Genomic DNA, 15162 nt, shown 5'->3' on the forward strand with positions numbered 1-15162 from the left:
CGTTTTCAACACTCACTGTGTCACTGTGTGGGGGATATGGAGATCCACTTTATAAGCGGTGCAACTGCTTACAGCTGCCATTGTAAAACACCAATTTCTCTTTAATGCATTATATTTCCCATAATAGATAGGTTTGCAGATTGGGGTACGTGCCTTTCCTGCAATTGCCCTGGTGTGAGTCAGCTCCCCCCCCCCCCCCCCCACTCCCCGAATATGGCCAGAAGCAGCAGCAGCAAGCAGCAGTGTGTAGGCGGGGCGACATGGCTCGACAGTGCTGAAAGACAGCTCCCAGCGTTCGAGAGTGTGGGCTGTCTCTCCGCCGCGGTCTCAAGTCTTCTCCTGTGCATCATGAGTCCAGCGGCTCCCGGAGCGGCGCCATGAAGCGCCAGAACGTGCGGACTCTCGCCCTCATTGTCTGCACCTTCACCTACCTCCTGGTCGGAGCCGCCGTCTTTGATGCCCTGGAGTCCAAGCAGGAGACCTCGGAGAAGAAGAGCCTGGAGGAAAGGAGGCTCGAGCTCATGAGCAAATACAACCTGAGCGAGAAGAACTATGAGGAACTCGAGCTAGTTGTTTTGAAACTCAAGCCGCATAAAGCTGGGGTCCAGTGGAAATTCGCTGGATCTTTCTATTTCGCCATCACTGTGATCACAACTATCGGTAAGTACTTCCCGCCTGTATTACAGACCTGCACTTTTCTTTCTGCATTCGTATAATCCATTAGTAAAGAGAAAACAACATCTGATTTATTAAACCGCGTTTGGGCGCTGTTCTTCTCCAAAGTTAATAACTGTGGCAGTTTACAATATTCATTTCATTTCTTTTTTGTTCAAGATAATAAAGATGGTTTTTTTTCTGGTGGTTTGTTGAAGCCATAGTGATTGAAATAAAGTTTCAAGGATGGAACCAGGCTACATAATCCCATGCACTAAATATTCACTGTCCACTGTAAGAATGTTTCAGTGACATTTCTAACAAATAGGTCTATTTTTAAGTTATAGAGCGAGCTACGATAGCCCGGAGTAACTAATCAATTTAGGAACTTCTAATATCGCATTCATTTACCTGTTGTGAGCCTTTATGAACAACCCGTCAAACCCAGGAATGTCAAAACACGGAAATGTTTTCTTCCTGGAGAAAGACAATCATGGAAATCGCTAATATATATATATTTACGTATTAACAAAGACCTTTCTTTGGCGAATGTGTAGGTCTAGGTAAGGTAGCGGAACAAAGGGAGTTAGAGGTAGGGATTCACAGAACAACAACAGTGACATTGCAGGTTAACAAAGTCATAGAAGATTCGAACAAAGCAGTTCTAGAGGAATAGGATTGAAGAGCTGAAAAGTTATGCTAAACTCATATCGGACCTTGGCCCCACCGCACTTAGAGTACTAGACACAGTTCTGATCTCCATATTCTCAAAAGGATATAGATTCATTGGAGGATTTTTAAAAAAGAATGAGACCAGAACTGACAGGAAAGATTGAACAAGCTGCAATTCTTTTCTCTGGGAAAAGGAAGACTGTGGGCAATTTGGTGGAGGTCTTTAGGATTATGCAAGGTTATGATAGGGTAGATGTAAAGAAAGTGTTTCCACTTATTGAGGACTCCAAAACTAGGATTCATAAATATAAGATGGTCAATAATGTATCAAATCCAGAATACAAGGAGAAACTTCTCTGCTTCTCTGAGTGAGGAAAATAGCACAGTTTCATTTAAAGGGATGCTGGATTAATACTTGAGGAAGATAGGAATAAAATATTTTGTTGATGGGGTTAGAGGGAGGATGGGAGGAAGCTCATGTGGAGTATAAACATTAGTGTGGATGATTTTCTCTGAATGAGCTGTTTTCTGTGTTATAAATTCAATATAAGTCCATGCAATTTGCTACAGTTACCAGCAAGATCGTCTGTCTACTTCTACATTGGTGAATTAGTGCACTGCTTTTGGAGATCTGGGTTCTAATCGTTATTACTAAACCTTTGCCCTAAACCTTTCCACTATTATATTTACCTTCTAAAATCTCTCCAAATCCATCTCTCCAACCAACGTTTTCAGCCTGTAACACCCATCCCCCCACCCCCACCCCCACTCTCACCACCCCCAAGCATACCCTCCAGTTCTTCCCTTTCTGGATTGACTTGCACCATGTAATTCTTATTTGTGTAGTAGCCTTGATATGTTTCTACATTAAATGTGTTACTTCAATGCAATTTGTTATTGCTGTTGTTATTTAATGATGATCCATATTTATAGGGATACTTAAATTAGGTGCAGATTCACTTTGCTTGTAGCGTTCCTCTGCAATATTTTCAGCAGCTCTACCCATTTTAGCAACTGCTTAATCCAAGTATGTGTCATGTTAAATTGGAAAGCTGTCAGCTTTGTGAAAAAAAAATGGCTATGTTGTTTAGAAAGCTCTATCTGTTATAAATGATCAGATGGTCTATTTTTAACTGTTTTATTATGCAGCTATAGTGACTCCTTTGAACTGTTTATTTAGATGTGCCTGCACTTATTTGGATATTTCTCTATAGATACTATGAATGAAGGGTGCAGAGTGATAAAATTAATATTTCTTTACAACAGTGGAATACAATTACATAATTAATAGTGATGGTAGAGGGGGCAATCATAAACTTCCATCTGACATGCACACAAACTCATCCTAGCAGCTGTGCTCATAGCTGGCATCAGGAGGTTTAAACTCTTTTCAGATTTGGTCCTCATTCAAATGCTGCCAATGAGCTGGAATGCACCAAATGGGTGCCCTATTGCAGCTCGCTGGCTGTGAGAGGGCAGGAAATCTGCAGGCTCCCAAGCTGAGCTGGCTGACAGATCAGATAAGAACATAGGAAATAAAGGGAGTAAATAATATGGCCACTTAAGCTTACTTTGCCATTCAATACAATCAGGGATAATCTTCTGCCCTAACTCTACCTTCCCACTGACTCTCCGTAAAAGTTGATTTCCTGAGAGATCAGACATTCACCCAGCCCAGTTTTGAATTACTTTATGAGGGAGCACACAAAGCTCTGTGGGGTAGAGAATTCCAAAGATTCACAATCCTGCGCGTGAAGAAATTTCTCCTCATTGCAGGTCTAATTGATTGGCCCCTTATTGTGAGACTGTACCCCGCTGTCTAGATTCGCCAGCTAGGGGAAACAACCTATCAGTATCTACCTTGCCAAGCCCCTTCAGAATGATATGTGATTCAATTAGATCCCCTCTCATTCTTATCCAAAAGTAAAGACTAATTTATTCAGATCAAGGAGCAGGGGGTTGGGGAGGTAGGGATGTGTAGCAGGGAGCAAGGTGGTAAGGTCGGTAGTGTATAGTGGGTGGAGGAGGATGTGGTTCTTGCACAGACTAGTGTCCAGTTGGAATGTTTTCATGGATCCATTATTGCCCATTTTTGCCTGAAACTGTCCAAGATGTGCCAATGGAGGATAGTAAAGAAAAATATGACAAAGTCACATTAGGGTTGATGACCAAAAACTTGGCCAAAGAGGTAGGTTTTAAGTAACATTTTATGGAAGGGAAAAGAGGTTGAGAGGTATGGAGAAATAATTCCTGAGCTTTGGCAACTGAAGCCATGATGGATGAATTATCATCTGGCGTGCATATTAGTAAATTAGAATAGCTAAATCAAGAGGTAACAAAGGCATGGATGAGGGTTTCAGCAGCAGATGAGCTGAGGCATAAATGAAATTAGGTGGTAGTCGAGCTGGAAACATCAGTCTTAGTGATGATGTGGATATGGGGTCAGAAGTTCATCTGTCCCAACAGACGTGCTGCTAGGTGATTTGGACATTTTGATTTCTCATAGAATTTACAGTACAGAAGGAGGCCATTCGGCCCATCGAGTCTGCACCGCCCCTTGGAAAGAGCACCCCACCCAAGCCCACATCTGCACCCCATCCCCGTAACCGAGTAACCCGACCCAACCTTTTTGGATACTAAAGGCAATTTAGCATGGGCAATACACTTAACCTGCACATGTTTGGTCGGTGGGAGGAAACCAGAGCACTCGGAGAAAACCCCTGCAGACACGGGAAGAACGTGCAGACTCCACACAGCCAGTGACCCAAGCCAGGAATCGAACCTGGGACCCTGGAGCTGTGAAGCAACTGTGATAACCGCTGTGATAACGTGCTGCCATCCACTGTGCTACCATGCTGCCCTCCACTGTGCTACCGTGCTGCCCTTCTCCCTCTATGTACCCGAACAGGTGCCGGAGTGTGGTGACAAGGGGCTTTTCACAGTAATTTCACTGCAGTGTTAATGTAAACCTACTTGTGACAATAAATATTATTATTATCTCAGGGTTTAATATGACATCAACATGGCAGTGTAATTCAACCTCAGGCAGCTCCTAGAGTGTGTGATAGGACCAATAGCTAGGGAATGCAATTTATCATCTCAATATTAATTGGAGGAATTTTCTGTTCAGTATTTAATGTCAGGCAAGCAATCTGGCATTATAGAGACAGGATGGAATGGGAAATTTAGTTGTGAGGTAGAGCTGGTATTGTCGGTATAAATGTGGAAATTGATGATGCAAATTGCAGCTAACAAAGGCAAAAGAGAACAAAATGAGCGAGCTCACCAATTGTTACAAATAGCAGGATTTCTCAAAGTTCACGGCACTCATGTCAATCGGTGTACTGCTGCACACTAGGATGCATCATACATGAACCAAAATGGTATATTTAATTAATGTACAGCTTGTTTGCATAGCAAACCAGCAGCTTGAAACCAATCTGGTTGCAATATTGATTTGAGGTGATAATTAGTTCTTCAGAGAGAGGGTTGTCACCTATAATTTTAAGCAGTTTGTGCTATTGTGAGTAGATTACTGCTGTGACACCTGATGGCCCAGCACATTGTTCTTATCTATTCACAGAGCAGGGAGCTTAGCCAGGCAGACATTTTGAAGTCTCATCAAAACTTAAGTTCTCACCTCAAGGTAATAATTTTTATTGACAGTTTCATGGGCTGAGTTTGCTTCTCAGAGATTTAAGGGAGAACAGTTCAGAGAGGGGCAGTTTTTCTCTCCGGTCGAAGAATGTCTGTAATCTTGGCAACCAGCAAGAAAAAGCGATCTATCTTTTGAAGTATGAATCAGTTGAAGGATTAATCTAGATAAGGAAATCTTCCACCTTAGCAACTATGTTTAGAGAGAAAGAAGTCGAGTTTATTGTTTTTATATCCAAGCAATGTAGGAGAATTTATGCTTTCGCTATGAAAAATGTACACTGTTCATTAAGCCATTTATGTTATCGATGTACAGCGTGTGCTTTATCTCAGCAGAATGCATAGGAACATAGTAACAGGAGTAGACCATTCATCCTCTTTTGCCTGCTCTGCCATTCAATTAGATCATGGCTGATCTGTGGCTTAACTCAACTTTAGTTCTATATCCCTTAATACAATTACTATCAATCTCAGTTTTGACATTTTCAACTGATCTGGAATGAAAAGATTTTTCACTACTGTGCTGATCAAGTGAGGAGGGGATGAATGTCTCCCCTCATTTCCCTCTCCTTGCTTTAACCACAACAGGTTTATTTTTGTTTGAGAAGGATATAAGTGCCAATTCGATGAGCACTTAACTGTTTATGTACTATGACCATAAAAGAGCCAATTAGACAGGCTTTCTGAAGTTTAGTAAAGAAAAAGGTTAACTTTATTATTCTTAAATTGACTTTAGTAAAATAATAAATATACTTTTGCACACATGCTTTTGAAGTTCACACGCACCCTCAAATGAAAATTACAGAGTGGAGATGGATAACTTGACCAAATTAGAGTGCATAAAAAGTGTTAAAGGAGTATGTATATATAGTTTGGTGACTCTACTGGCTTCAGACTATCCTTTGCTGGTTCCAGTGCATCAGATTTAAAGATGTATCCAGCTGATTTGGTTAATTTTCTGGAGATGTTAGTGATGGGCTGAATTTCTTTTAAGAAGTCTGTTTGCAGCAGGAACGTCCCTGATTGGTCATAGACAACATATGGGTCTTGAAACTTGCCAGGTGGGTTGGGGAGAGAGATGGAGGAAAAAGTCCCCAAATGGGTCATTTCTTTCAACTTTTCAGTTTGTCCTCAGTTATGCTGAGAAAACATATTCTTAAAACCTACAGAGGGTTGATCTAACATGTGACCTTCCTGTTCCAACTGCCAGGGGATCCAATTAAGGCCATTGTCCATTTATTCTATGGTAACTTGATCAGCTCACGTCCAGAAAGCTATCTTGTCCAAGTGATTACACTTAATGGTTAATCTCCAATAGTTGTGCACCTCAGGCCTTAATGACTTGTTAATGGAACAGGAAAATCTGTATCCTTCACATTCCCTCGCGGTCATTGTCTTTGTTGGCTTTGCAGAGTTTCTGACTCCATTCCAAAGGATTGGAATGTGGAATGTGCAGTACTGTAAATTGGGGTAGCCATCTTTGGCTGTGATCTCAGGTCACCTTCATTCTATGTTTATAAAAGTCTGTCTTTGAAAGTTCAATTTGTGTTTCCAGGTGGATTAAAATCATTATGTGAATAAGCACATCTTCATGACAATACTATTTACATGAAGAAGTGCTCCTGACATCATCCAAAATGCAAGTTAGTAGCTCCCACAGGAAATCTATTTTCTCTATTTACTGTATAATATTATTTGACCATTTTAAATATCCCAAATAAATCACCATCATCAACCTGGGCATTACCATTAACCAGAAATGTAACTGCACCAACCATATAAATATTGTGGCTGCAAGAGAGGTCAGAAACTGGGAATTCTGTGGCGAGTAACTCACTTCCTGAATCTCTGAAATCTGCCCACCATCTTCAAAGCACAAATCAGGAGTGTGATGGAATACTCTTCACTTGCCTAGATGACAGCAGGTCCAAAAATACGCAAGATGCTCGTCAATATCAAAGGAGTATTTCATTATAAGGTTGTTTTTTTTATTACTTACACACGCGTTCATCCTCGCATGCTCAAATCTTAACCTTACACTATTACAGCTATGTTCTGTTTACGTTTCTGCCCAGGACACATTTGTGCTCAGTTAGCTCCGGATAAGCATCAGCATCATTGTTTTCCTTTGTGCAATGTGGGTGATCTTCAGGTGATAAAGTTGCAAAACAGGGTCTATCAAAATAACCTTACATTATGGATTTTGAATCTCTCTTTCGTGTTGAGTTCTGGCTTAAGGAAGGAGTTGTTTCAAAACCTGATGCTTTCTGGTCCCTTTTTTCCTTTTCAATCCCTGTTAGGTATTGTCTAGGGGGATCTAGGTGATTGCTAAAATCTAATGGTAGGATTTTGGACTCCCTAGCTTTTGAACGGATATCTATCTTTAATTGCCTGGCTATACTTCTTAACTCTTCAATGGATAGAGTGTTTAAACTGTCCATGTTGCCGCACCCTATTCAAGGATGTTACAGGCTTTGAATGTGGACATTTTTAGTATACCAGCGCGGAAAACAAAATAGGGTGCGAACCGAATAACAGCATAACAGGCTTAAACAACATAACGGGTTACAAAAGCGAAGCCGAATAGAATCTCTGGTAGAAGCGTGCCCCTCCCCAAAGAACTCAATGTATTCTATGCTCATTTTGAGCAGGAAACCATCAAACCATTGTCAACTGCCCCAGCAGCCTCGGACACAGCCATATATACCGATACAGCTTCTGATGTCAGATCGGCTTTCTTGAAAGTGAACCCTCGGAAAGCAACGAGTCCTGACGTAGTCCCTGGTTGTGCACTCAGATCCTGGGTGTGTTCGCGGATATCTTCAACCTCTTCCTATTCCATTCCGAGGTTCCTACCTGCTTCAAGAAGACCACCATCATACAGGTGCCAAAGAAGAACCAGGCAACATGCCTCAATGGCTACCGTCTGGTGGCCTTGGCATCTATCGCTATGATGTGCATAGAGAGGTTGGCATGAGACACATCATCTCCGTACTCCCAGAATGGCTGACCCACTGCAATTTGCATACCGCCATAACCGGTCCACAGCAGACGCCATCTCCCTGGCCCTACACACATTCCTGGAACATCTCGACGACAAGGACTCCTACGTCAGACTCCTATTCATTGACTACAGCTCTGCCTTCAACACTATAATCCCAGCCAAGCTCATATCGAAGCTCCAAAACCTAGGACTTGGATCATCCCTCTGCACCAGGATCCTCAACGTCCTGATCCCTAGACCAGTATCAGTAGGGATAAGCAGCACCTCCTCCACGATAGTCCTCAATACTGGGGCCATACAAGGCTGCATGCTTAACCCCCTACTATACTCCCTATACACATACGACTGTGTGGAACAATTTGGCCCCAACTCCATCTACAAGTTTGCTGATGAGACGACCGCAGTGGGTTGGATCTTGAACAACGATGAATCACAGTACAGGAGGGAGATAGAAAACCTAGTGGTGTGGTGTAATGACTACAATCTCTCCCTCGACGTCAGCAAAACTAAGGAGCTGGTCATTGACTTCAGGAAGCAAAGTATCGTGCACACCACCGTATGCATCAATGGTACCAAGGTGGAGATGGTTGACAGCTTCAAATTTCTAGATGTGCACATCACCAACAACATGTCTGGTCCACCCACGTCGATGCTACGACTAAGAAAGCACAACAGTGCCTATACTTTCTCAGAAAACTAAGGAAATTCATCATGTCGACATTGACTCTTACCAATTTTTACAGATGCACCATAGAAAGCATCCTATCTGGCTGCATCAAATCCTGGTACGGCAACTGCTCAGCCCAAGACCATAAGAAAATGTAGAGAGTTATGAACACAGCCCAGTCTATCACACAAAACCGCCTCCCATCCATTGACTCTGTCTACACCTCCCACTGCCTTGGGAAAGCTGGTAGCATAATCAAAGACCCCTCCCACCCGGATTATTCCCTCTTCCAACCTCTTGCATCAGGCAGGAGATACAAATGTCTGAGAACACACACAAACAGGTTCAAAAACAGCCTCTTCCCCGCTGTTACCAGACTCCTAAAATGACCCTATTATGGATTGAATTGATGTCTTAACGCATCTTTTCTACTGAGTAGTACTGCACTCTGGATGTTTCACCTGATGTCTATGTATTTACATTGTGTATTTATGTATGTCCTATATTTTTTCATGTATGGAACGGTCTGTCTGGACTGTACGCAGAACAATACTTTTCACTGTATCTCAGTACATGTGACAATAAATCAAAGCAAAACAAATCAAAATGACAAAGCCTGCATTGAAGTTTTAAAATTATGTCTCGGGATCATTTTAATTTCCTGCTTCTAATTTCTCATTTGTGGGTTTTGTCATGGATGTGGAGTCCCCAAATTTCTGTTATGACCAAGCGGAGAAGGGTCAAATGGCTCCCCTCTTGCATGGAAAGATTGTTTGTCCACAATTGAAGCTAAACTAGTGCGGAGACATACCTGAGTCCCTCAGAGGAGATGGTGTTGTGCATCATGGGGCCAGCTTTTATAGAGCCTGTTACATCTGCCGTAGCTGAGAGCATTCAGGGTGACAGTATGTTTTTGCTTATGCCCGTTCTTAATTCTGACCATACCTTCATACTGCTATCTGGCATGGTGCACAAGCACCCAATGGTATGCTCAAGGACTTCTTACTTTATATCCCACCCTTATCCCAAACCCCGCTCTGATATTGTGTTTTCAGATACCCAAAGAACTGTCATCTGCTCGGTCACAGCAGCCCCTGGAGAAAAAGAGAGCGAGTTGCACCAGTCCTCTTATGAAGCAGTACTGTCAATGATCTGACACTCGCATCCACCAGCATAAATACTGGAAGGCTAGTATAGAATCAGGATCTGCATGTGGTAAGCCATCGGGCATGAGAGTGCTGCAGTCAGACCGAAGGAAAGGTGAGGTCACAGATGAGTTCCGTTACAGGGTACACAAATTAGGACTGCAATGGGGAATCATTCAGGGTGAATGCTTTTGCACACTGACTCAGATGCTTGGTGCAGGCTTACCAGACAGTCGTCTGTCACAAAACTAAAAAACAAAGTGCCAGAAATGCCTATCAGGTTTCTGCATTATTTTCTGGAGAGAGAAGCGGGTATCGTTTCAAGTGACAGCCTCCTGTCACTGTTAAAAACGTCGTAGGAGTCTGGCTCCATTGTGGCAGAGGGCAACACTCAAAGCCTTGACCCATCTTTTCCATCATTAAAATGTTGGTCAACTCTATGATAGTACTTGCAGACTCATTTGTGATACAGTGTCTGGTGGCTGCTGTCTCAGCTTACATTTCAAAACAGGTGGAAACAAAATGAAAGCCCCTCAACATCTCAATGCTGCAGTGGAGCTCAGGCAATGGTCATGAATTTCATACTCTCTGCCATGACTTGGTACCATCATGACTGCGAACCTCAGTGCTCAAAGGAGCATGCTGGCTGTCATGACTATCCAGCAATCTTCCCTCCACCAGGCTAATAAGGATTGCTGAGATGCCACCCCATGAGTGCGATACTACCACTGTGGAGCAAGAACCTCGCTGTACTTTTGCAGGAAGACAACATTCATGCAGATACTGTTGTGTTCTGCTTCATGTAGCATAAGCTGCTTCCTTGATGAATACTCTGACAAAGGAAGGTTCAGACCTGGAGATAGGTTTAACACATTTATTGAACAGTTAACAATTCTCCTACTTGAGTTCGACTCTCCGGCTTATTTTACTATAGTAACTCAATCTAACTAACCAGCCTGCTCTAATCCATGCAGTGGGTGTGATGCTTCCTGATCTGCCCCTGTCTCTCTGAGTATCGCCTATGGAAAGAGAAAGAGCATGTGTGCCCAGTCCTTTTATATGGGTAGCCCCCTTGTGGTAGTATCACCTCTGGGTGTGTCTTGACTGCCCATTGGTAGTGCCCTATCTTACTGACCTATTGGTTGAATGTCTGTGTGTCATGATGTCTCTGGTGCTCCCTCTAGTGTTTATTTAGTCCCAGTGTATTTACAGTGATGCATATCACCACAGATACCACTACCACCCTACGAGTACCCTTGCTGTTACCTCTCAGCAAACAGCTTAGACCGCTGGCTGCCCATATTGAGGTGGTGTAATCTGAAGCTGGGTCCTCAAAGCCAGAGTTCATGAGGGTGTGCTGCGAGGCTATCTGTAATCCTCTCCACTGAAAATCAACAACCTTCCACCAGCCACTGGAATAGCACTGCTTTGGAGTAATAGGCCAGGCAAAGATACCTAGATGGTGGTGATGAGTAATCCTGAGGCCCTTGTTGAGTACATGGGTTTAAATCCCACAATGGCAGCTGGTGGATTTTAATTCAACCAATAAATCTGGAATAAAAAAACTAATCTCAGTTATTATTACCATTAAATAATATTTTATTGTTGTAAAAACCCATCTATCATTTAGAAAAGGACATCTGCTCTCTTTACCTGGTCTGGTCTTCACGTGACTCCAGATCCACAGAAATGTGATTGACTCTGAACTGCCTTCTGAAACTGCCTAGCAATTAGGAATGGACAAAAAATGCTGACCTTGCCAGTGACACCCATCGTGTGGAAGAATATAAAAAGGCAGGCACCAGGATAAGGCACAAGGTTGAATAGTTCATTTTTGTTTGTATAGTTGGGTATGTTTTTGGATAAACTTTTAATGACAAGGTTTTGTCATTAGTTGGTAGCTTTTATTGTAGGATTTGGTTACAGGGATGTTAGGATGGGGTGCCTCAGATGGATACTATAGTGAGGAGTGGTGGAGCCATGGTGATAAAGGGAGGTTGTCCTATGGGGAATGGAGTCTGACAGAAAGTACATTTGGATGAGGATAAATTGAACCAAAACAAAGTTAAAAGTGCATTTTCAAGTTCTACCCCCTTGTATCTCCTGTAATCCACAACATGCACACATATCCTGAAATGTCCACAAAGAAGCTTGAGACCTTCACACCCACTTTTCCTGCAATTGTTCTTCATTCACAGCCTAAAGATGAAATAGGGCCACTTCTGTACCTATTCATTCCCTGTGCCTGTCCTAACACCCATTAACTAATGCTTACTCACAAATAGATTGCATTCTATTTAATGGCAAACATAGTTCCTTCAGAATTTACTTTCTACTTAAAGGAGACATATAATACCAAACAAAAAGATGTCAATGAAGAGGATCCCAGGTCTTCACGCTTCCATCTATTTTTGAGAAGGATGACTTGGAAATTTTAGACCAACACAAGGTGACAGCATTGTGACATGGGAACTAGCCAGCGACAGGTAGGGTTCTGGTTCTCAGTTCTTGTGATTAAAGTGAGATTTCTTAACAATGCATTAACACTGCTTAAGTTTACGTCTTCTTCTAAAAGGATACTGATATTTCACAGCTCTGTTACTCCCACTAACCTCCCTTTTTTTACCTCCTAGAATAACCAAAGCCCAAGAACCAGCTTGAAGAACCGGGATTCTCAACTTCACTTCACTCAACACCACTTCACTCATTCTTTCACTTTGGGAAGGATTCTTCACTGCCGACACTGGCAGCGAGATTCATGATCGGGCAGAGAATGTTGCGTCGGGCAAAAAATGGGATTAGCGCCTGGTACTGATCCCATTTCGATGTTCCGATCCTCTGCTGGTGGTGGCATTGAGTTTTGCGCCCCGCACCAAGCCCCATGCAAATCCATGATTTGTATTAATTTGACTACGATTAATGGGTGGTTGATACTCCACCCCTCCTCGATGCTCCACCCCTCTCAGGCATGGGCGTGAATTAGTTCAAGTATTTACGAACAGGACCCAGCGCCATGGCTGTTGAGGGGGAGCAAGAAGGTAAGAAAACTCTCAAAACCTTTTGGGCTTGCAGGGGATGTCGGCCTGGATCCCAGGGAGTAGCGGGGAATGACTTGGTGGCAAGTGTGTGGACTCTGGGTGTTCCCCTCGGGATCGGGGTGGCCTGGCTCAGACCCACATTGCTGCATTATTTCATTTAAACCCACCCCTTAGCTGCAACTTACAGGTTCCTGACTATTGAGACAGCTGACTGCTTACAATATCCTGTGTATGCTCAAAAAGCATCTGGTCATTTGAGAATCAACCTATCCTGCTCCACTGGAAACCCTCATACTTCAACAGTATCATAAAGGCATGGTCATGCTCATGTCGGCCCACCAGGTGCTGACACTCCTCAGAAGTGTAGCCCCACTGCAGAGGAAGCAGCGGATTAGCAGAGCTCACCCCAAACAAAGGACACATTCAACGTGGTCGTTGAAATTGTCCCTGGCACACCGTCAGAGTAGAAACCTCACCAGTGATACTATCAGCTAGCCCACCCCTGAAGATCATCGGCTGTCTCCAAGCACTGCCTGTCCACCTCACCCCTGCTCCCATCAACCTGCCCTGGCCAGGATTCTTGACCCGCTCTGTGTCACAACCTAAGGGGCAGCACGGTAGCACAGTTGCTTCACAGATCCAGGGTCCCAGGTCCCAGTTCGATTCCTGGCTTGGGTCACTGTCTTGCGGAGTCTGCACGTTCTCCCCGTGTCTACGTGGGTTTCCTCCGGGTGCTCCGGTTTCCCCTCACAGTCCAAAGATGTGCAGGTTAGGTGGATTGGCTATGCTAAATTGCCCTTAGTGTCCAAAAAATAAGGTTAGGTGGGGTAACGGGGATAGGGTAGAGGTATGGGCTTAGATAGGGTGCTCTTTCCAAGGCCTGGTGCAGACTCAATAGGCTAAATGGCCTCATTCTGCATTGTAAATTCTGTGATTCTATGTGTTAAACCCAGGCTCCCCAAAACACTACAGCTAAACTCCCAGCACACACACACACATCCCTTGCTCACCCCATCTGTAGGATCTGCTTGTACACCAGCCTCTTAGCATGGAGGTGTCAGGCAGCACAGGTTGACCGTCTCCACCACACAGCCAGTTGGCACTCTGCTGGTGGGATAAACAAGTTCCACCCAGTGAGGAGGAACATAGCAGACCCCACTTGGCGAAAAGGACATGGGCCACAGAGCCTATCGCTAACACAGATTGCCGCAGCCCTGTTGACAGGGACGAGTGGTGAGGATAGATGCTCCCCACATCACAGGCCAGATGCCAGTCACTGACAGGGATAGGGGTGCGGTGCGGATGACACCATATCAAAGGGTCCAGGGGAGGAAGGGGCGCTATGTTGAAGGAGGTGCACCAGTACAGCTCAGGGTGACCATGTAACCTGGTGGCTATGGATGGTCAAGAGAAACCTCATCGAGCTAACATTCTCTCCACCCTCCACCTCCAGAGACATGGATTTCAGACTACAGCCAGCAATGCTCGCTATCTACCTGGCCAAAGCTGCCATGCACCGAGGCGAGAGCACCAGGGCTAGCCTAGGGAGAACCCTGCACAAGAGGAGCCTGCCCCAGAAGAGCAAGGGCCAGCTGGTGAGGCTCAAGTGCTGGCCATCCAACAGGCTGAGGAGGAGATGTGAAGGAGGTGCCAAATCAGGCCATGGTTAGAGCATCACGCCTGTCCTTTGAGAAGCTGCCAGACACATGTGTCGATGACGACTCCAGCTCACCAGGGAGACCATGCACCATCTGTGCCAGATGGTGGCACGGCCTCCGCTGCGGGGGTATAGAGGACAACCGCTCCCAGTGGCCGTCAAGTTGATGGTGCTGAACTTGTAAGCCTCTGGCTCATTCTTGAGCTCAGGGGGGCACCTGTATGGGATATTAAAAATGTCCACACACAGGTTCATCCGCGCTGTAACAAATGCGCTATGCACCTTCAACCTGGACAAGGCCCAACAAAATGCAAAGGTAGCAGGATTTGCCACCATCTCTGGCATACCCCAGGGCCAGAGGGAGATCGATGGCACGCATTTTTCCCTGTGAATACTGATTCGACAAGGGGTGCCTTTCATCAATAAGAAGGGCTTATTGGTGTGCGACCACCAGCTGCACACCATGCATGTCTGCGTCCGATATCCAGGCAGCGTACATGACCCATATGTCCTGGTGCACTCATCGGTACCAGGCACCTTCGAGGCACACCCTTGGATAAGGAAGTGGCCATTGGGCGATAAGATAATGACGCTCAGCTTACACAAGATGCACTTCCGATGTCTGGACTGCTATGGTGGGGCTGTCCATTACAACCCCCAGAGGGTCACGA

At 44.4% G+C, this 15162-nt stretch overlaps 1 protein-coding gene across 1 annotated transcript in view; it reads left to right on the forward strand.

The window, feature by feature from the left end:
• The first annotated feature begins 310 nt into the window (after positions 1–310).
• Positions 311–15162, forward strand: part of LOC140410825 (potassium channel subfamily K member 3-like) — a 172437-nt gene continuing 157585 nt past the window's right edge. The window contains exon 1 of the mRNA XM_072499497.1: positions 311–660. Within this exon, the coding sequence (XP_072355598.1) occupies positions 378–660 (283 nt within the window). The 5' untranslated portion in view covers positions 311–377. The remainder of the gene's footprint in view (positions 661–15162) is intronic.

Source organism: Scyliorhinus torazame, chromosome 4 (genome assembly GCF_047496885.1).
Source record: "Scyliorhinus torazame isolate Kashiwa2021f chromosome 4, sScyTor2.1, whole genome shotgun sequence".
Taxonomy (NCBI): Eukaryota; Metazoa; Chordata; class Chondrichthyes; order Carcharhiniformes; family Scyliorhinidae; genus Scyliorhinus; species Scyliorhinus torazame.